The sequence below is a fragment of the Rhododendron vialii genome, chromosome 10a (assembly GCF_030253575.1).
Source record: "Rhododendron vialii isolate Sample 1 chromosome 10a, ASM3025357v1".
In the NCBI taxonomy this organism is placed as follows: Eukaryota; Viridiplantae; Streptophyta; class Magnoliopsida; order Ericales; family Ericaceae; genus Rhododendron; species Rhododendron vialii.
This window is the reverse complement of record NC_080566.1, coordinates 39,458,968-39,483,036: the sequence shown is the minus strand read 5'-3', so window position 1 is coordinate 39,483,036 and position 24,069 is coordinate 39,458,968. Positions and strand designations below refer to the sequence as shown.

At 36.5% G+C, this 24,069-nt stretch overlaps 1 protein-coding gene across 1 annotated transcript; it reads left to right on the top strand.

Annotated features, from left to right (window-relative positions):
• Window positions 1–17,812: 17,812 nt before the first annotated feature.
• Window positions 17,813–21,692, top strand: LOC131304031 (cytochrome P450 84A1-like). The gene is made up of 2 exons (XM_058331128.1): window positions 17,813–18,901; window positions 20,711–21,692. Exons 1-2 carry the CDS (start codon window positions 17,942–17,944, stop codon window positions 21,332–21,334), a joined length of 1,584 nt encoding a protein of 527 aa, XP_058187111.1. The 5' UTR covers window positions 17,813–17,941; the 3' UTR covers window positions 21,335–21,692.
• Window positions 21,693–24,069: the final 2,377 nt, after the last annotated feature.

Below are 24,069 nucleotides of genomic sequence, written 5' to 3'. Positions count from 1 at the left end.
GACATGGCTTTCCTGCACTCCAAAATCGGCTTGCTATAAAAATAAAAATAAAACACGGAAAACGCAACTTTGAGTCAGTGGAGAAGTGAGCGGATCTCGCTGATTTTTGGAATAGCTCTTCAAGTTGAGCCTTTAATAGGTCCACAAAAATGATCGAAATAGCTCATTTTTTTAAACTTCTTTGAGAACATTAATCTTTTAAAAAATAAGATTCATCAGATATCAATAACTATAATTTCAGAAGCGATTCATCTTTACAAGAAATATGTTAAACATACTAAATCATGATCCATTTATCCAAAATTATAGCATTTACTTACACACAATCAACATGATTTTTGATATCATGAACGATAGCTAGAAAATGAACAGTTCTTAATTACTATTATTCTTGTGAATCTAAAAAAGGCCCACAAAAACCTCAACCTGAGAGTGCAATCGCTTTTTGGGGCAGTTGAAAAGTTGTGTCCTTCCTAAATTAAAGGAGTATATAATTTCCCTTCATCGAATAAAGGATTCTTGCCTCGAAAAATCCTCATCGCTTGACAGAAAAGAAATCCCTCGATCGTCTAATTATGGCCCACGAAACTTACTATTTAATTTTGCAGTTTCGCCCCTATAAATTCAAAAAACATATCTATCGATATCTGTTGGGGCTGATTTTTTACAGTATCTCATAAAATATTATTTTAAAATTTATGAATATTTTTTTATATTTTTTTGAGGCCCACTCAGACGTGCGGTGGACGGTCACTGCGAAATCCATGCGATGACTGTAGTCCTGCTCCTCTTTTATATACACATGCATACCTGCTCAAGTTGACAACTAGCTAGCTAGTATTTCTATACTTGATTTCTATACTTGACAACTGACGAATGTACTAATATGGTAATAGGGATACATTATTAGCAATAACATACGGAGTATATAGGGAAGCGGAGACCCTGTTGTCCCATGGGTGTTGTCCCATAAAACTATGTAATTTTGGTGCAAGGGCAAAGGCTCCGTTTAATATTTCAAAGTACCAAAAAAAACAAAAAAGGAAAAAAGACCCCGTTTGCATGGCTTGCTTCCTTCTTTTGTTTGGTGCCCAATAAATGGGCATCATGATTGATGATTTCATGGGGCTCATTTCAAATCTCAAAAAATGATTCAAACCATAAATTATTTTTAAAATAACTTTTTATAGGCTGTTAGAAAAAATTAACTCAATCCCATATCCATACTGATTTTTCAGCATTCATCGGGGCCATACGAATGCTGAAAAACTGAAAATATATCTCACAATCAAGCTAGTGTATGTCAAATAAAATCTGTTAGCTCTTTAATTAGGATAACGGCTTTGTACGTTTCCTTTTTTTGGTAACTGAGCGTTGCATTAAAGAACTACTACGACTAAATAGCGTTTTCAAGCCAGGGGTATACAACCACTATCAAATCCGCATAAAGTAGATTAACAATACAATTAGGAATATGATAAGTGCCAAAATATACTTATTTTGGCCCTCCAAATTATATTTACTAGTCTTTTATATTTGTCAATTTATATTTTTTATGTGTTTTTAGGTTTACAGGTTGCTCGAGCTTGGTTTTCATGATTTTTGGGTAAAGATGTAAGTTAGCAAAAGTTTTGGATTGAAGTGCGAAGTGCATTGAAGTTTTGGATGGTTAATTCAATATTAGACAAAATCCAAGGGGCCACTTTGTAATTAATTCTTTCAAACCCTATAAAACCCATGTTTTACCCGGTCCTGCTACGAGCAGGGACAGTCCGCAGGGACAAACGCGTTTGGTCCAAAAGTAATATTTACCGATATCCACTGGAGCTGATTTTTTACAGGCCCCATAAAATAATATTTAAAAATTTATGGATATTTTTTTAGATTTTTTCGGGATCCAAATGGATCCAAATGCGTTTGTCCCTGCGGATTGTCCCTGCGAATTGTCCCTGCTCTTAGTTTTTTTGTTACCCTACTGATGGGACAGCTTTTTGGCTGCGGGAATTTCAGGAAGGTAGAAACGAAGAATGGAACTGCCGACTGCCAAGTTATTGTTAAGTTTTTAAGTTTTGTTTAATTACTTGCACTTCGGTAACTCATTTTAATTTATGTTTTTAATTAAAGTTGTTTATTGATTTTTGTTTAACTTAGATTCTGTGTTTATTTTCTTTCTCCAGTACTAGAAGCATGAATCAAATTAGGGTTTCTTCTATTTCTTGCATAATGATTAGTGATGAGTAGTCGTTTAGGTAGAGTCGCGGGTTGATTAGCACACCGTGGCTAATTCAGGCACTGCTCCTTTTATCAAACTATTAAATTAAACGATTTTCGATTGGAAAATACTTCCCGCGGACGAACCCGGGCATCGTCGGAGCCCATATGAACAGAAGAATGGGGGTCCAAAACTCATTCTCCACTGCGCATGGGTATACGGCGACCATAGGGTCTTGCATCTTGCGGGGTATCTTTTTCAATCTAAAATTAAACGTTTTGAAGAACTCCAAACAGAGCAAGTTAATCCAGATTAGTTACAAGTGCTATGAACCCTATGATTTTATCTCCTTTTAATTATTTGAAAAGTACAATCAATTTTTAGGTTTTAATTAAATCCCAATCAATCGACAAGGGGTGGCTACCTAAGAGTCCATTAAATTAGTTAAACCCGAGTTTTAGTTAGCACACATCACTGTCTTTGTGAATTCGACTCCGGACTTACCAGATATTATACTACGTCGGTCTCCGCCCCACGCTTGGGGCAACCCTTAATTTAGGACTAGGAATCGGTCAAGCAGAATACAATGGTAGATATAAAAATCTCTCACCGAAATAGGTGTTTCACTTGCCAATGTATCCGCACAACGATTCGCTTCTCGATAGATGTGCTTGATCGACACCGTTTCAAGCTCCTCCTTGCTCATTCTTCTACTACTTCTCTCTCTCTTCAGCATGCACAGGTCATGCCCATTGATTGACCGGCGACCAAAAAAATGGAAATTTTACAGCATTTAAAAGTAGTAATATTTACTCTCTGACTTTTGGTTGAAGCATAACGATGGACCAGAAGCGCGGATCAAACAAAAAAAAGAAAGATTGTCCAGAGGCCACAAAAATGGAAAGTAATCTTTTATAAACACACTAAAACATAGAAAGAGCAATATATATATATATCAATACACTTGTAATAAAAGAAGATAGGATGGTAAGCCAAGGCACGCCGTGAAAATACGAAATTACCCCTCGTAGGATTACCCTTGTAGTTTGAGTCGAAGGATATGGTTGTCATTTCGTCATGTTTGAAAGATCTAAAAGAATGTAGGATGGCTAGCCAAGCCACAATGTGAAATTTCCAATTTGTCCTTATAGTTTGTCAACGGTGGAGTTAAGATATGAGGGTATTTTAGGCATTTCAGTGTTAGGTCTTTTGCTTAGTCAAGAAAAAAATGAGGTACAAAAAAAATCTTTCTTTTCCCTAATTTAAGGGATATTGTTTTTTAAAAGTACAAAAAAAAAAAAAAACTTTCTTTTCCCTAATTTAAGGCAAGCCAAGCTACCAAGTTAAAAGACAAAATTACCCTTGTAGATTTAATCTTTCAAATATTTTTTGGATGTCTTGAGTTGAGGTTATTTTAGATCCTATTTTGCTTAGTCAAGAAGAAAAGGCTTTTCGAGGGTATTTTAGATATTTTGGGTCCTCCTTTGCTTAGTCAAAAAGAAGACTTTTTGGGATATTTTAGGTCCTACTTTGCTCAGTCAAGAAGAAAATGCTTTTTCGAGAGTATTTTAGGTATTTAAGGTCATCCTTTACTTAGTCAAGAAGAAAATGCTTTTCGGTGGTATTATAGGTCCCCTTTTGCTTAGTCAAGAAGAAAAGACATTTCATTGGTATTTTAGGTATTTAGGTCACTCTTTGCTTTGTTAAGAAGAAAAAGCTTTATACATCTTCTCAATCTAACCATTAGAAAGAAATCTCTCTCTCTCTCTCTTTTTCTCGCTCCTCCTAGATCTCCCTCGATCTGTCTCTCATCGATCCCTCTGTAATTCAGATGAAGATAGACGCATCAATTTCTCAATCGTAGATTCTTACGCACAAAGAAAGAAGCAACTATGTGGTCAAATTCTCTTAGATTTCATAACCCTAGACTATGATTTTGTTAGAACTTCAAATCATAAGTATTTTGAGTGGTCTCTTCTTTCTGGGGTTTTCTAATTGTTTTACTTTTATGGTTCTATTTTTTTTCAACATCAATGCTTGATAGTTTGTTGTGTGCTCTTAGCAAACCGAGCTCTAATTTTGTTCGATATTTTTGGAGAAGGGCTCTCTTGCGGTAAGGTTTTACAGTTATTTTTCAAAACACAAAGACGAAAAAGCCTCATTATTTGCACAGTTTTAGAATCTAATCCATGACATTATCTTGATTATTGTTGCTATTGTTTGAGAATGAATTTATATTTTAATCCAAAGACCTATTTCTTTGATCTATGTTTATGCAATGTTTAATTTGTCCTGATGGAATCAGAAATACCATTCTTTATAATCCATATTTTTAACAAGGTTGAGCTATTTGTGACTCTCTTCGGTTTTAGTGCATATGTTGGATTAAATTACTTGCATGATCTATGAAATTACAATAGTCTTAATTAATTATTTGAGTCTACAAAATTAAAAATATTTTGGTACTCCAAAATAGTGTTCTATATGTTATTTTTTCCGTACAAGAACTCCTTTTGTATTGCTTAAAAATACTATATTCTTATTTTTTCTTTTTTAAAATGACCTTTCATTCAATTACTTACTCTTACGATTTCTTTATTTCCATAACAATATCCTAATCTAAACTATCTTACATATATGAACAGTTAATAGTTACACCAATGAGCACACAACAGTGTGCGAAGCACGCGGAATTACACTAGTATATATATATATATATATAGAGAGAGAGAGAGAGAGAGAGAGAGAGAGAGAGTTTTTTTCAGGTCCGGACGCCTTACGGTCCAGACCGTCCGGACCTCGCATTTCCTGATCAAAATTCGATGATCCGAGCCGCTCAAAGTGATCAGAACGTAATTTTAAGGGGACACGATTGAAATCAGCAAAAAAAATGATCAGGAAGGGCTTGATCCGAACAATTTTTTATTGAACGGTTCAGTAAAAAACTGCTGATTTCTCGGAGGTACCCTTAAAATCACGTTCTGAACACATTGAGCGGCTCGAATCATCACAAATCAATCGGGAAAGAAAAAATCCGGACCATAAGAAAATCTGGACGAGTGGAAGGAGGGCGGCGGATGGTCGGTTCAGACGTCAACTTTGATCATGCTTCGATAATCATGGGTGGGGGCCAAATTTGGGTGTGTGAAAAGGTTCTCATAATCTGAGTCTTCATTCTCGTTCATCCGATCGAATATGTAATTATCTTTGGAAATTAAGAAAATGAAAAATGTCGTTGTCAGGTGATTGCTAGATTTGAAGATGAGATAGAAAATTCGATCTCATCACCTAACCTGATAACGACCCCTTCTCTCTCTCATCCTAAACCATTCATTATCCAAGATATACTCCTAATAAAAAGAGTAGTGCCTTAAGCCATTAATTTGTGAATTAATTTCATGATATTTAATCATGATAGAAAGCGGTGCAAAGGTCCATTAAACTGAAAACAGCAAAGGCACTTCATTTGTGATATGCAACCCAAGCTAGCATGCATTTTCAACCCGATCAATTATTACCATAAGTACTGTTAATGTTTTTCGTGTGTGTGAGTGTGTGTGTGTATTTTGATCAGACACATTATAAATGACGCAACTAGAAACGTGAACAAGAACAGAATCACCCCCATGAGTAAAGAACAACTCTTCCACAATCTAATAACACACAGATTAATAGAATTATAGGAAAAACGAGAAACTCTCTTTTATGAAAACACTCAATATATTAAGGAGTTTTTAAATATTCATCCTTATCTGTCATGTCACGTAAGTTTTCATCCTGTCCATTTTTTGGAGTTATGTTTTCATCCTTTCAGATGGTGAATTACCTATCTTACCCTTTCTTACCCTTTTTAATAAGATATTTATTTATGTGTATGTTTATATTTGCTTCCTAAAATTGTGGGATTGTAAGTGATATAGTGTATAAAAGGGCAATATTGGGTTTATTTAAAAGTGGGGATGAAAACATAATAGTTCAAAATGACCGGGATGGATACTTACGTTAGATGAGGTTGGAGGATGAATCTTTAAGTCTCCCATAATCAATGCGTGGATCCTTTTTGGGAATATATTGGAGTTGTTGTAAAGAAGAATATTTGGGTTGCGTACTTAGAGAAAATTGGGAAAGCAATTGTTACTTTTATTTTTCAAGACTCTTCTTTAAAATTTGGGTTTGGAAAAATCAATTTTAAGTACAAAATTAGTGCGGACAAGATTCGACAAATTCGACTATATAAACTCGAGGATGTGTTTCTTCAAGACAGGGAGAATATATGATGCGGAATGGAAATTTAAATAATTTAATAAATACTAGCGTTTTCTAATTTTTCTTATTTTGATTTTAGTAATTTTGTTAGGGAGTTTCAATTTTAGGAATAAGTTTTCTAAGAAGTACTTAGTTTCCTAATTTGTTTTGAACTATCATTCCTATTTTGTAGGATGCTTGGTCAAGAAGAATTAAGATTGATTTTATTTCCTTTTTACTATTTTAGTAATACTTTACTATAAATTGAGATGTAAGTCTTAGGGCAAATAAGTTTTATGATTGATTAATGAAAATTTGAGAAGTTTTCTCATAATTGTGTGTTCGTAGATGGAGTTCCTCTAGTTCATATCTATTTGTGTTTATGTTTCAAATAGATAATCTTTAACATAAGCAAGTTCGTGATCTCTTTTTATAACTAATTTCGTAAAAGGAAGCTGCGATGCATCAATATACTTATAGGATAGTTGGCCTCATTCGTAATTGACTGCAATATTTTAATTTGTATATTAATTAGCTAGGAGCTTTGGGTACTGTTTTATCGTTCTATGTGAGATTACGTACTTACCGGACAGTTGAGTACCCATTGTGTTTGTACATATATACTCTCATCTTTGGTAGTGATATTTATTCGTTGATCATCTTCGCCTTTTTATATATGTAATAAAATAAGATAAGATATATAAAGCAAATGTATGCATAAATCATTTTGATATATATATATGTTTCTTTCGAGTGTTTAATTTGATTGTTGTTATCATTTCCTTATTCCGTGCATGATAACATATGCAACACACATACACACGTACAAAGATAATTGGAATAACGAACCTAACTTTTTGAATAACAGATCGAAGAATCAAACTATTGGAACTATATAGCTTTGGAAGCTAGATTTATGGCTATATATATATATATATATATGTATATATATATATATGTGAAGAGTGCTACTTGTAGTAGGCCGAACATGACTGCTCGCGCTAATCAATCGTGGCTGAACCTAGATCCATATTCGGCCATGGATCGGAGCCCATGAGTTGAGCCAAGGCGCGCCCGCCTTACGGTTGACTGAAGAAAGGTGTCATGCAGGCTCGGTCACCTTCAGTTGATCCACGACATGCCCATCTTATGATTGATAGCAAAATTGTATCACACACGCTTGGCCATTTCTAGGGAGACAGCCTTATCTGAAAACCCCTCATCCAAGCCTCACGTCAGACTCGACCGAATATGGAGCTCGGCCGCCCGTTTAAACACATGACCTCTCACGTGCGAAAACGGTTATGCTTACAAGATAATCATGAATGCACATGGGTGTGCTAGCTCACGCCTAAAACGGTTACTAGATCTGTTCAGTGATGTCACTCAGCTCGTGCAAGGCACATGCATGTGCTTGGAGAGCAAGCTAAGGAGACTCTATAAATACTGGAGGAGTAACCCTAGAGAGATATGTACGTTCTACCCTACAAAAAACCCTAGTCTCTATCCTCTCCAAGAACACATACTCATCCTTGCGCCGGAGGGCTTTGCCGGGTGACCCCCGGCCAGGTCTTAGTCGTGCGTTCACTGTGCAGGATTGAGCAAGAAGGCTAGGAAACCCACGAACCAACGGAGGAGGATCCCAAATCAAAGGAACACGGGCCACACACTACTATTAGAATCTCGAAAGACCCTTCGGGTGAGTGCGGCAGCTGCAGGTCAAGGCCTGATTTCCCAAGCTATATATACTGTATTAATTAATTTGTTCAACCCCATATTTTCATTTACACTGATCATCTAGCTACCTACATTTGGACCCCTCAATAACTGCATTTACTTAGCAGCAAAATAATAATAATAATAATAATTATTATTATTATTATTATTGTATCCCTGTGAATTAATTTCCCGCTCGCCGATCTACATATGTATTTTAATTCCAAACAATTACTAGTATATTATATTGGCGATGCTAAATAAAATAGCGTCACCATTGTTAGATAACATTAATCTCACAATAATTGGATATGGAGTTGGCCGCAATGATCACAAAATAATTAATCTTAGAATCACTCCACCGATTGAGTCTAAGGATTTTTTTTTATATGGTATCAGAGAGAGACTTATTTAATCTCACGTTCCAAAGATAAAACTATTGATTTTGGGTTCCAAAGCCTTTCTTTCTTCTATCTCAACCCGGTTTTCAATGAGTTCTCTCTCTCTCTTCCCAATTAAGCATTTAGTAATCCTAAATAAAACCTCCCTTAAAATATTACCCCAAACAAAACCTTAGAAGTTCATCTAAGACAACATGCATCAAATTAATCAATTTATAGACTTGTTCGACTTGTCGTCTTCATTGGCTTGATTTTTGCAAACCCATCAAATCTTAACCGTTTGCTTGCCAGTAACTGCAATTATTTTAGACACATATTTAGGTTGTGATTGTGATTGTGATACGTACGTACACATGATGGACGTGGTGGAATTTTTCCCTTATAAATTGCACACTACAATAATAAGTCTCCACCATGAAAGAGACAACATATATATATAACCCCTCCCCCGGCCCGGCCACTTCGAAAGTGGTGGTTGATTTATTAAAGTATTTTTTGTTTGTCTGAAAAGAGCGAGCAATACTAGCTGCGGACTTCTCAACCTCGATCGTGTTTATACCTATCAATAGAGTTTCCCCACCCCCCCCCCCCCCCCCCCCCCCCCCCCCCCGCAGTATTATCACTTTCTCAAATCCCTACAAATCTTCTCTTCTAGCTGCTCACATGCGCGTAATATTCCAAGTTTGTTGATTAATTCGCGCCCCCCCCCCCCCCCCCCCCGCCCCCCCCCCCCCGGCGATCCCCATCACTTGTTTTTTTTTGGTAACTGGCCCCCATCACTTTTAGCTTGTCAGTCTTGCTCCCTATGGTAATAAGAGCTCGTTCCAGAACGCGAAAAAAATTTTTATTTTTTAAGAAGGCAATTTCAAGCTCAAATATTATGGACTTATTGAAATCTAAAAATATGCAATATGAATTTTGTTTGAAAGAACTCATCGAGATCTTTTATACGATGCAAAAAAAATTGAAAATATATTTTTCATTTACATTATTTTTGAGTTTAAAAATGTGAAATAAGCTACTTATTTTTTAAGAAAATTTTTGGAACGGGGCCTAAGACATGGCCCACGGATCGAAGACACTGTTGCTGTTTGATTAATTCGTACATTACCACTTTCTAGAACCAAAAGAGTTGGAGTTTCACAAGTCATTGTCAGATATCTTTCCTATTCTCTTGAATTTAATTTAAATTTGAAAATTTTGTTTTTATTTGAATTTTTTTCGCGTTTGTTAATTTTGTGTTAAACTTTTGTAGGTTATTAATTCGTCTTAAAGAAAGAAAATTTTTTACTTTTACCCAAATATTTTAAGAAATAACCATTTTTTAGCACAAAAAATGTTAGTTATTTGCTAAAAAATGGTTATCCCATTTCTCAAAAACCTTAGAAGTTCATCTAAGACAACATGCATCAAATTAATCAGTTTAGAGACTTGTTCGACTTGTCATCTTCATTGGCTTGATTTTTGCAAACCCATCAAATCTTAACCGTTTGCTTGCCGGTAACTGCAATTATTTTAGACACATATTTAGGTTGTGATTGTGATACGTACGTACACATGATGAACGTTGTGGAATTTTTCCCTTATAAATTGGACACTACAATAATAAGTCTCCACCATGAAAGAGACAACATATATAAGTTATAACCCCTCCCCCGGCCACTTCGAAAGTGGTGGTTGATTTATTAAAGTATTTTTTGTTTGTTTGAAAAGAGCGAGCAGTACTAGCTGCTGACTTCTCAACCTCGATCGTGTTTATACCAATCAATAGAGATTGTCCAAACCCCCCCACCCCACAGTATTATCACTTTCTCAAATCCCTACAAATCTTCTCTTCTAGCTGTTCACATGCGCGTAATATTCCAAGTTTGTTGATTAATTCGCGCCCCCCCTCCCCCCCGCCGGCCCCCATCACTTTTAGCGCGTAATATTCCAAGTTTGTTGATTAATTGCCCCCCCCCATCGAAGACACTGTTGCTGTTTGATTAATTCGTACATTACCACTTTCTAGAACCAAAAGAGTCGGAGTTTCACAAGTCATTGTCAAATATCTTTCCTATTCTCTTCAACTTAATTTAAATCTGAAAATTTTATTTTTATTTGAATTTTTTTTACGTTTGTTAATTTTGTGTTAAATTTTTGTAGGTTATTAATTCGTCTTAACAAAAGAAAATTTTTTACTTTTACCCAAATATTTTGAGAAATAACCATTTTTTAGCACAAAAAATGTTAGTTATTTGCTAAAAAATGGTTACCCCATTTCTCAAAATACTTGGGTAAAAGTGCCAAAAGTTTACTTTTTCGATTTCTCTCGTCGAGAGGAATTAATAACCCACAAAAGTTTGACGCAAAACTAACAAATGTGAAAAAAATTCAAATAAGGACAAAACTCTCATATATTTAAATTAAGTTCAAGAGAACGGGGCCTTAGATCATGGACTCGTTCGTTCGTGGTTAGTCTTTTATTCTGAAGGGAAAATGATGGTCCAGGACGTGTTTTGATAATTAATATCCGTCAATGACATTTTCAACATTAACAAATGTTCTCAGCATGTCATTGCCAGATATTAATTATCAAAATACGTCATTGGAGGTCATTTTCCCTATTTTGAATCTGTCTATCATTTACATTTTCCGCAATAGCTCAAGAAATTCCGTTCCGCTTTCTTCCAAAATCTTCTTTTTCAAAAAGAAAGTAATTTCAAACATAGATAAAACGAAAATAAAAAATATTTTTTCAATTTTTTTGCACTATTTAAAAGATCTCAATGAGATCTATCAAACAATATCCATATTGGTAGGAAAATTATTTGCGTAAACACATGATTTTTGACCTTGAAATTACCTTCTTTTTCCAAAAGTTATTTTTTCTAAAAAGTGGAACGGCTCCGAGTCTACCCATGGTCAACATTTCGCTCGCTTAAATTAAGTTCCTTCGAAGATCAATTTATTTCATAGTTAGAACAAACTTAAATATTTTTGACAACTCATTATACTTTTAAACCAAACTCAAACAAGTCAATACTCCACTCGTTCGGCTCACAGTGTTTAAAAAAATTCAAAAATCACTGAAGAATATCGACTAGCTCGATAAAGCTCTCAAACGTTGAAGATCAACTCATCTTATAATTAAACAAGTAAATGTTAAAGTATCCAACGCAAGACCAATTGGCTATGAGTGAAGAGGCACAGACTCATATACTAACTTAAACGATCTCCTAGCTTTGATACCATATTAGTTAAAAATGTTAACTACTAAAACTCATCTCAAAGCTTAAACTGTTAGAGAGAGTGACAACTTTATTATTTATGCCTTCAACACACCCCCTCACGTGTAGCGTGACACTCCTCCATAAGCGGACTAAACATGTGTAAACATTTTAACATTAAGCAGGTGGTAAGGTTCCAGCACAGGATTTATTACCTGCTCTGATACCATATTAAAGCATCAAACTCGAGACCAATTGGCTATGAGTGAAGACGCCATTCAAACTCATATATTAGCTTTAGAGAAGATAATTAACTGATGTGGGACAAACTCCAACAACTTAAAACAAATTTTAGAAATTTATTAAGCTTTTAAAACAAACTATAACAATAAACTGGTAGGCTCGTTCAGCTCTCATTTATCAAACCAATTGTTGTCGTTGTTTTCTTTTCTTTTGGGTCTCAAAAGGCAGCTGAAGTCATATAGCGAAGCTTTTGGCTGGTGAGTCGTGATTGAATCCTTCCCCTGTCTATGGTCAATCTACCCGGCCATAGTTCGTCGACCCTTCTCATTTCCGATCTGGCGGGGTTAGCCCTTCTCGAATGACTAGATTTGTTTACCCACACTTCTTCTTTATTTTACACTATTACCGTCTTCTAATAATATTGACTTTCGCACTTCCCTTAAGAGTGCGGTTAACAAATTTGGGAGTGCGAAAATCACTCCTAATAAAATTGTTAAAAAGTAATATCACTTTTGCAAGTTGGTGAATTTATTTATTTTTTCTTTTTCTAATTGGCTTGTTGAATGTATATATGCATATATATACATACATTATTGTCCATTTATCGTTTTCTCTAACAATTGAAGCCTACTTTTTCATAAGTGCTAAAGGAGCATTATTCTTTACAGAGAAAAAAAAAAAAAATAGTCCCTTTAGCATTAGAGCACTTTTGGGAAACACTAAAATCCTACTAGTCCAAGCTGGTTTTGGGCCCTAGTAAAACCTTAATTAGGAAATCTTCTACTCGTTCATTACTTAATTCATACTTTACAAGTAATTAAACTACGTTTGAAAGAATTGACAAGGTATTAGTTTTGATGTGTTTTGGACTTTGTAGAACTGGGAAATGTAGGTATAGTAAATAACGTAAACGAATCCAAATGTACGATTGAACGTACCTAAATTTCCCGATTAATTAGTGATATTATATCTTTTCAGAAGACAAGAGAGGAGCAATTTATTTAAAAGCTAGCTAGCTAGTATTTAATTTGTTACACACTAATATATATGACAGACAGGGAAGGAAGAAATTCAATGAGGATCGTCCAAATTTCTGACGTTGATTTCTCCACAAACTGTTTTTTGACTAATTGCATGTTCAAGGAGGAATGGGCTGACAGATTGATCCCGTTGTCTGTGCTGTGCGGCGGGCCCCCCCGAGGGACTCAACCACAATCCGATAACCATTGATGGTCATGATATTGGGAAAACAACGAACCAAACATGTCCAAAAAACAAACGGAGAAACAAAACCAAACAAAGAAGGCGAATAGTACGCACTGGCTGGCAGGATTGATTTCCGCCCGGGCAGGATTTTCAAAGAGCACTAAAGTCAAAACCTGATTAGACCGCCCGGGCGGCCTTGAATCCGAGGGGATTTATAAAGAACAAACATAGATATCGAGCCGAAAATCCCACAGTTCGATATTGGTCCCAACCTACGATTTCCCATGAATAACGTTACAAATGACACAATCGAGTACCCCAAACAATATTCATGCATGCAGCAATATTGCTGTATATGTGTTGATTGGCCAAATTGTATATGTTACGTTTTTGAAGTGTGAAATGACATGTTGTGAATGGAGCTAGATCGAAACTAATTTGTACACACACACATATATCCAAGGCAAATCCACGTGGATCCTAAGAAATTGGCACATATCTATCAGTTTCAGCTGGAAGTCGTCAATTACTACATTTAATGACGTTGGGATGATGGGAAAACACGCAAGGCTTAATGTGACTTATCTTGTCTTAAGTATTAAGGTATTAAGATTAATAATCAAATTTTGGCTGACTATATTTGTTTTGTTGAGTGTGACTACTCTCTCTCTCTCTATCTCTCACTCTCTCGTGAATGTTTCTTCTAGATAATGAAGTATATATAAAGATAATCGATCCTTATTAGAAAAAAGTTAAAACAAAATGGTGGGAGGAACCCGTCAACGGTTCCAAGGTCTAACCATGAAAATGACTCGTGGAAGTAGAAAGTTCCAGATCTCAACCTCATTACTCACGATTAATCTGGCAATGAAAAATGGTTAATTGACATATTGAATTAATCCTCAGACTATACAAAAATTGACTCCACACCTCTCCACAGTTATACCTACTCACAAGGCCGGCTCATAGGGTAGGCAAGAGAAGCGATTGCTTCCCGTCCTGAATTTTGTTCCAAAATTGAGGCTCCACTGTAATATAACTTACATATTAATAATACGGAAAATTTCACCTAGGCACCTGACTTTTCACACAAATTACACATAAACACCTGACCTTTCTTAAATTTCATATAAACACCTGAGCTTTCTAAAAACTCATCAACACCTGACCTTTCTTAAATTTCATATAAACACCTAAGCTTTCTAAAAACTCATCAATTCAACACCTGTCGTCACCCCTCTGTCTAAAACCAAACGGAATGGCTGAGGCTCCAAGCAAAAAAAGTTAAGTGCTACAATTTTTAATTTGTTTGAAATCAGTGTGAAGATATTATTTTTCTGATCATTTTATCCTAAAGAACCATACTTAATTTTTTACTCTAAAGTTCTCGTTAGTCAGCCCTAAGAAAGTCGTAAAATCAAATATTTCTTAGGGCTAACTAACGATAGCCTTAGAGTTAAAAATTAATTATGACCCTTTAGAATAAAATGATCAAAGAAATAAGATCTTCGTACCAGTTTAAACAGATTGAAAATTGGAGCACTTATTTTTTTAACTATACTTTTTAATATATAAACGGTCTATACATGGTTGAAAAATTAATTGTTCCAATTTTCAATTCGTTTGAACTAATGTGAAGATCTTATTTCTCTGATCATTTTATTCTAAAGGGTCATAATTAATTTTTGACTCTAAGGCTATCGTTAGTTAGCCTTAAGAGATATTTGATTTTACGACTTTCTTAGGGTTGACTAACGAGAGCTTTAGAGTAAAAAATTAATTATGATTCTTTACGATAATATGATCAGAAAAAATAAGATCTTCGCACTGGTTCAAACAAATTAAAAATTGGAGCACTTAACTTGTTTTGCTTGGAGCACATCAGCCATTCCGTTTGGTTTTAGACAGAGGGGTGATGACAGGTGTTGAATTAATGAATTTTTAAAAAGCTCAGGTGTTTATATGAAATTTAAGAAAAGTCAGGTGTTGAATTGATGAGTTTTTAGAAAGCTCAGATGTTTATATGAAATTTAAGAAAGGTCAGGTGTCTATGTGTGATTTGTGTGAAAGGCTAGGTACTTGGATAAAATTTTCCCTTAATAATATAATGTTTTCATATAAAAACAAAAACTAGATACTTGATTTAGTGGTCACATATTGCTATCATGTTATTGGGAGTGTGGAGTTCGACTCTCATGCACCTCCATGTTTATTTTTTCAATTCTCAGGCCCTTCCTCTTTCATTTACTGCTTTACTTTTTGTTTTTGTTTTTTTTTTTGAATATTATGAAAATTCATGAATATGCAAGGTGCTCGATGTAGGGAATTCGTTTCGGGCCTCCAAAATATATGAGCTCATGTGCGCAGCTGCTATATATCATATCCTTGTATCCATCCAAATAATAGAATGGTTGTGGGTTAATTAAGTGAATAGCTTTAGCTAGGGTGATGTTCTAACCGTTCTAATTATATCAACTCACCAAAATAATAAATCTTCCTTGGGGTATATCATTTTGGTTAACTTAAAATAGGTGCTTTAAGGAAAGAGAAAAAGTTTGATCCAAATCCAATTATTCCAGAAGTTGAAAAGCCCAACTCACACTACTCCTAACCAGCACAGACAGGACATGTTCAGGCGATGTGGGACACATTCCAACACATCCTCCTGGACCACAACACATGACAACTAGACAACGGTCCATCAAACAAAGGCCCAACCAAGTTATGATATCAAGTTGAAAAACTCAGCTCACACTACTCTTTAAAACCCAGGTATTAAGAAGAGGGAAACTGAGGCCTTATAACCAGCACAGACAGAGCATGTCTAGGCGATGTGGGACACATTCCAACACCAACAACAACCCAAAAAAAAAAACTCAACATTATGTACCAAATATTGTTCTTTTGATGTAGAAAGTATGCATGTGTTAGACTAGCTTATCGCCCACCTAAATTACTTAATAAACGCTAGCTAGAGAATACAACAGCTATTAGTATCAATTAATTAATTTTAAGTTGGACTCTATCTCTAAGAAATCTTAAATCATGCATGTAATTAATCTAGTCCAGTGATATTAATTTATATTTGACAATATCAACGCTAGCTAGTAAAGCTAAAGTTAATTTTGACTCCCTTTAGAATTAGGAGTAGGTAATGTTACGATTCACTTGTCTTCTTCTTCATCACGTCACGTGATCAATTGGTGGGACTTTTATACTATACGCTTGTGGCATGCGTACGTTGTTGAACAAGGCCTTGCGATGACGGCCGCCGGAGACATATAGCTAGCTAGCTAGGACTGAAAATGCAATACTCCAAAAGATTTGCTCTTTCCGCAAAAAGAACAGTGAGGAGATCAGGATTAATTGATAAATGGAAATAGGCTTACTTATCAGAGTGATAACAAATGTTTTTCCATTGGCTGCTGTAAAGAGTCTGAAACAAGACTGCCAGTAAGACTTGGGGAGAATTGCTGGGTTGAGAATGGAGGCTGCTGCACCAGTATCAAAGAAAGCGATGACTGGTATTGGTTTCTCACAATTAAAGCAAACTTCCCGGCCCCAAAAAAATATACTAGCACATTTTTAAGGTAATCGATCGATCGACACATATGCAGCAAACCTTTAATTCGTGATATCGATCTTGACTCATCATCATGTAATAAGGGACAGTTTTCACTAAAAAAACATTTATCTTCAGACTAATAATGACAATAGGAAAAGTCTTCAATACACACCCCTTTAAGGTGTGTACCATATGCATCTATTGTGTGGTTCATATTGTGCTACCTCATAAAAAATTACTTATAGGACCGGTCATTCATAACATTTTATTTCGTATCGTAACTTTTATACTAAAAATTCGTAACTTTTCAACAATATGATTCGTAACTTTTTAGCAATAGATTCGTAACATTTTGGAATTCATAACATTTTGATGTATTTTAATAAGGGTGCATATGATACACACCCAAATAAGGGGTGTGTATTGTAGCACTTCCCATGACAATAATTAAGTTGTTTATATGTACTTCAAACAAAATGCAAGACCATACAAATTAAAAGAAGATTAATTACCACGTATCGATCCTAATCCAACAGTGAATGAAACCCCATGACCTTATCAACTTTATATACTCCATATATGTTATTTGAACAGTGGAACCCGTAGATTAGCTGTGGTGCATGCGGCCGGTAAACTGGACCGGATCTATATATATAGCTACCTCATATTCATTGACGGTTTAATTAGCTAGCTAGCCCCAATATAATATTCCTGATATTAATTCCAAGCTGTTTGTGCTCCAGCTAATAATGTATACAAATCGTGAAAAAAGTCAAAAACAAATACTGAGCAGTAAACGGCAACCAATATAATTTAAGTATTTTACTGGAGAGAGAGAGAGAGAGAGAGAAAAAGCGTGTGCAAACAAAAGTAGTAGTTTTCTTTCTTTTTTTTTTGGTCAAGTGAAAAATAAATAAATAAATAAGTAGTAGTTTTCACACCAACAAATGCCAACAGGAAAGTCTAAAAACAAGCAACTTGTAAACTAGTATATAAACCCCTCTTAATATCTTCCCCAAACTCAGCAACATCTCACTAGAGTTGCATTTATCTATACCACTCATTAATTTACACCCAACAAAACACACACAAACACACACATATTCATCCAAAACACACACACAAAGTTAGAGGAAGGGAGAAAATGGAAATGAGTTCTGTATTAGAGGCGGCGTTCCAACAAAACACGCCCATGACAGCACTACTGCTCTTGTTAATCATCCCTTCCCTGTTCTTGTTCCTCGTATCAAGACTCCGCCGTAAACTGCCGCACCCACCGGGCCCAAATGGCCTGCCCTTGATCGGAAACATGATGATGATGGACCAGCTAACCCACCGTGGCCTTGCCAATCTGGCTAAGAAATACGGCGGCCTTTTCCGCCTCAGGATGGGCTTCCTCAACATGGTGGCCATCTCATCCCCCGACGTGGCCCGTCAAGTACTCCAGGTCCATGACAACATCTTCTCCAACAGGCCAGCCACCATAGCCATCAGCTACCTCACCTACGACCGGGCCGACATGGCGTTTGCCCACTACGGCCCATTCTGGCGCCAGATGCGCAAAATCTGCGTCATCAAGCTGTTCAGCCGCAAGCGAGCCGAGTCGTGGGAGTCCGTCAGAGACGAGGTCGACTACATAGTTCGAGACGTGGCGTCAAGCACCGGCTCAGCCGTCAACGTGGGCGAGCTCGTTTTTGCACTGACTCGGAATATAACATACCGAGCCGCGTTCGGGTCGAGCTCGCGCGAGGGACAGGACGATTTCATTAAGATACTGCAGGAGTTTTCCAAACTGTTCGGTGCATTTAATATAGCAGATTTCATTCCGTGGCTGAGTTGGGTTGACCCGCAGGGACTCGGGGATAGACTCGCCAAGGCTCGGGCTTCACTTGATGGGTTCATCGACTCCATCATCGACGATCACATGCATAAGGGTAAAACCAAGAGTGGAAAAACTGGAGGGTGTGATGATCAGGAGGAGGCAACAACTGATATGGTGGATGATTTACTTGCTTTTTTGAGTGACGAAGCTAAAGTCACGGAATCGGATGATTTACAGAACGCAATCAGACTCACCCGAGATAATATCAAAGCCATCATCATGGTAAGCCTCAAAAATCAAAACCACCAAAACACACACTCTCTCTCTCTCTCTCTCTCTCTCTCTCTCTTACATATTGGCGGTTAATCATATCCACTTTTGAGCCTAGCTATCATTTTTTGGGATTTTTTTTAAGGTGGTTTTTGCACTTCTATTTTTGCAATGCTTTAGGTACTGTTTTTGCACTTCTATTTTTGCAATGCTTTTAGGTACTGTTGTACTGTTTTTTTTCTATATATATATAAAAACCATAGCGGGTGAGAACGTGTTGTTTTGATTTTCCTCTAGTTAATAGGTTTCTTAAAACAATTGAATGTCGTAGTCTAATGGGCATGATTATTACATTTCTTTGTTGTTTTATGCTTTCTTTTTGAAATTATAGATCTTCCGCGCAAGCAACGAATAAATCTATATTGATGTGATATTGATAAGGTGATCTTGGTATATATAATACTCCAATCAATTTCAAATGCCTATATACATCATGTCTTTGGTAAGTAATACTCCCTCAGTAATGAAAGTCCCTTTTAGGAATTTTAACTTTTTTAGGAGACATGTAATCATTTTACTTACTTTTTACCATTACTTCCTATGTTGTACCTATTTAGCATCATTTGTATTCACATGTGAGAAACACTTTTGGAATTTTATCAAATTTTTACTTTTATTTTTGAAAAGTGACAAATCATTTTGAAACATCCTAAAATAGAATAAAGAATTACTCCATCCGTTCCTAAATGTTTGGCACTTTTGGGAGTTCTAACTTTTAAGGAACAAATATTATTATATTGTGCAAAAATCAAGTATCCAATCTTACCCTTCTAGTGTATTTTGAATAGTACTTGAAAATTTGAATTTGAAATATGGTGCTCAAAAGAAAAGGGTAATATAGGAAATTTTTCATATTTTGCTTTTGACTTTTCAAAATGGACAAATAATATGGGACAATAAAAAACATGAAAGTGCCAAACATTTAGGGACGGAAGGAGTATCAATTAGGAATGGAGGGAGTAGCATTTCCTCCTAACAAAATACTTTATTGATTTGAACAAAAATTGCATTACAAGTAGTTAATGACTATTCCAAATCGCCAATCGTTGACGGCTGGCTGTTTCAAACGCCACTTCCGTTTGAGAAAAGTACCCAAGGAAAGAGAACCACTCTTTTGAATTGACTTTTGGAAATAGATTAGCTCATAGGAGTAGAATAAAATGTTCTTATTTCAGCGCTTTACTCCTATTATTTTTGCCGCTACGATAAGTAAACCAACTTGGGATGGCCACTTTACCCATTCCTGTCCATAATTGAGGCTAGCTTTTCTATTTTACCTCCCTAAATTTAAAAAGCTAGTAATATCTCTTCTTGTAACTCAAGGAACTAAATTCTCCTATTCTACAACCCTTCAGCCACATGCTCACGTTAACGTAAACAATTGTACATGTGGTTACAAACACGATAATTTTATCGCAATTAAAAAAATCTTACTAGTTTGGCCTATTAATTAATTCACCATCAACACCATGGATAAATTTTCTGCATAAAAAGTTCTTTTTAAAATTTATTTCATTTTATTCTTTTTTTTTTTAATTTCTTTTATCTTCAGAGCTATGTAGATTTCTTTATAAGTTTAATTAACTAGACCAAATGGATTTCTTTTTAAGACCCAATAGATTTAGGTTTAGTGTATTTCAAGATAGAGCAGAGAGAAACATATGGGTTAATTTAATTTCCGTATGATGTGGTATTGTTGTCGTCACCAGGACGTAAGTTTTTAATTTTTTTTTTTTTTTTTCCTTTTGATGAGAATTTCAGGACGTAATGTTTGGAGGAACAGAAACAGTAGCTTCGGCGATAGAGTGGGCCATGGCGGAGCTAATGAAAAGCCCAGAAGATCTCAAGAGAGTCCAACAAGAGCTAGCCGACGTAGTGGGTCTGGACCGTCGCGTCGAAGAGTCCGACTTCGAGAAGCTAACTTACCTCAAGTGCGCCCTCAAGGAGACCCTCCGTCTCCACCCTCCCATCCCCTTACTCCTCCACGAAACCGCCGCCGATGCTGAGGTCTCCGGCTACTTCATCCCAGCCAAATCCCGGGTCATGATCAACGCATGGGCCATCGGACGCGACCCCAACGCATGGTCCGATCCGGACACGTTCAAGCCTTCGCGTTTTTTGAACGAGAACATGCCGGACTTCAAGGGGAGCAACTTCGAGTTCATACCGTTTGGGTCGGGTAGGAGGTCGTGCCCGGGCATGCAACTCGGACTGTATTCTCTTGAGATGGCAGTGGCTCACCTCCTTCATTGCTTCAAGTGGGAGTTGCCTGACGGCATGAAGCCCAGTGAAATGGACATGGGCGACGTGTTTGGACTTACCGCTCCGAGAGCAACCCGACTCATTGCGGTGCCCAATCCACGGCTGCTGTGCCCATTGAATTGACCCGGGAAAGATTTGACCCGAGCAAGAATTACACACTACATTGAATTGCCAAAGCATGCATCGGTTGACAAGCCGAAGAAACAAGAAAAATAAGTGTCAAGGGATAGATAGATGGAAGAGAAAAGGTTTGTCAAAGGGGTTTGAATTCTCTCTCTCTCTCGCGCGCGCTCTGTTTCTGTGGATAGTAACAGAATTCCTCTGTTTCACTTGGGTTTGTGTGGACGTTTGATCTGTAATATTGTTCTCTTTCTTTTTTCTGCTTTTTGTCTATTTATGTGTAGTGAACAAATAATTAATAAAGGCTGTAACGGAAACTATACACATTTCGATGAAGGCAACAAAAATATGTTTTGCATTATCCATTTGTTAAGTTAGTAGTGTTGTTGATAATATTATTCATTTTTGAGTGTCGTTATTCTTGACAAGTACTACTACTACTTGCTTCATTCCTTTTTCTGATAGCATTAAATGTAGGTTGCTAGTAGTTACTATCTCAAATTTAAGGCTGAGGCAATTAATTAATAATTGAAACTTTTAGAGCTCGTGTAGTGTAGTGTAGTGTAGTGTAGTGTAGTTGGGGGGTGGGGGTTTCAGTTCAGTACTGGATCTCTATTTCCAACCACAAAATGCAGCAACTACAACGCAATTATGCCACAACCATCTTCGGCAGAAGTACCGAACCACTGTTCAAGAATGACAAATAGCTGTTTTTTCCCCGAAGCTGTTGTTGCAGTTGTTTTTTTTTTTTTCTTAAACTAAAATAGCTAAAAATACATTATACATTATCTGGTGTATATTAATTACCTCATTAAATAGTAGTAAGTGATACTTATACCGGTTTGTTTGTCCAATCTCAAATTTTTAACTTATTAAGGAAACCAAAGTTGATCTATTGATTTAAAAATTTACATAATCTGATTCATTGATTTTGAAATTCAACAATCAATTTAAAACATGATTGCAAATTAAGAATACTTCCATGAACAAACTTACTTTAAGCACTACATATCATGATTGCAAATGTATTGTGGGTGTTTAAATTGATCGGCCTAATTTTTCAAACCAACCACTCAGTTTTTTTTTTATCGAAGTTGGTAAAGGCACTAGGAATTAGTAAGGGTAAATTATAGTTAAGCCCCTCAAACTATGTTTTGGTGACACTTTAACCCCTCAAACTTTTATTTTGCACTTAAACACCTCAAACTAATGGAAATGTAAAACCGGCTGACTTTCTTAACAGAGAAGATGTAAGTTACCGTTTTGCTCTCTATTGAAAAAGCTTACCAAAAGGACCAAAACCCATTTGTTTGCCAAAACCCCAAACGTCAATCGGTTCCTCCCCCTTTCCCTCATTTTGCATTTCCTCCACCTCTCCCACTTTGTATTCCTCTACCTCTACCCATTTGTATTTCCTCCCCATTTCTCACATTTTCTGAGCAACCAAAAACGGAATCTGGCACCGCGGGATTCACACCGCCATTCTGCCACCAGCCAAGTGACGGCGTGAGGAAGTCAGATGTGACACCATTAGGCTTGGAGATGATGGTCAAAAAGCTGTCGTCGATGAGGAGAGGGTTACTAGGCTCGGTGACACGGACCGGGTGATTGTTGCCTAACTTGTTGGCAAAGGTCGCCACTCTAGGACCACCATCACGCACTTGCAGTTACACGTTGGCCATTGATTTTTTAGGGTTTGGCTATTGGTTGGTGCGATGAGATTAGCGATGGATATAGCTGATCGAAGGTTAGTGTTTTCGATTTTGGTTTGGTGATATAGCTAGTATGTACGTATATATAAATGTAGAGAAGAGAAATGGCGAAGAGATTGGGGATATTTCAAAGGGTGGTTACCCTCTCTGCAAACAAGATGATAATCCCCTGTTCTGATATCATCTGAGCCGATGATTCCATTTCAAAATCAACAACCTTTCTCTCTCTGTATGTATGTATTTATTGTGTGTGTGTGACTGTGTGTGTTGGTAAATTACATTGACTGCCTTCGTCGTCGTTTCCAATTGTTTCCTCAATGAATTCCATCCATATCTTAACAGAATGTTAACGGAAGTTGCATTTCCATTAATTTGAGGTGGTTAAGTGCCAAAAAATAAAAGTTTGAAGGGGTAAAGTATCACCGAGGTATAGTTTGAGGGGGTTAACTGTAATTTACCCAATTAATAATACTACTAAAAAAATTGAGCCTTTTGATAAACTCCTGTTTTTCGTTACTAGTGAAAAATCAAGAGTGGTGCTACAGTTTCCGACCAAAGGGATCCCGATGTCCCACCAGGCACACTCCGGCTATATACGAAATATGGAGTGTTTGGATCGAGCACCTACACACATCGGATACCGTTGATTCTCACTCTGGCCCGTTCGGTTTTTTTTTATAAAATTTTTGGACGACTCGGATCGGCCGTCCGGTGGCCGGAGTGTCGGCGGGACATCGGAATGCGATCGGAATTTTGGGATCCGCAACCATAGACTTTTCGAAAAAACAAAGAGAAGTGAGATACAACAGTACTACTATTACTTTCTTAGATCGATTCAGGTGATAAAAGTTGCCCATAAGATAGTACGCTAGTAAGTAGTAGTACAGTAGTATAGTTTTGCATTATCCATTTGTTAAGTTAGTAGTGTTGTTGATAATATTATTCATTTTTGAGTGTCGTTATTCTTGACAAGTACTACTACTACTTGCTTCATTCCTTTTTCTGATAGCATTAAATGTAGGTTGC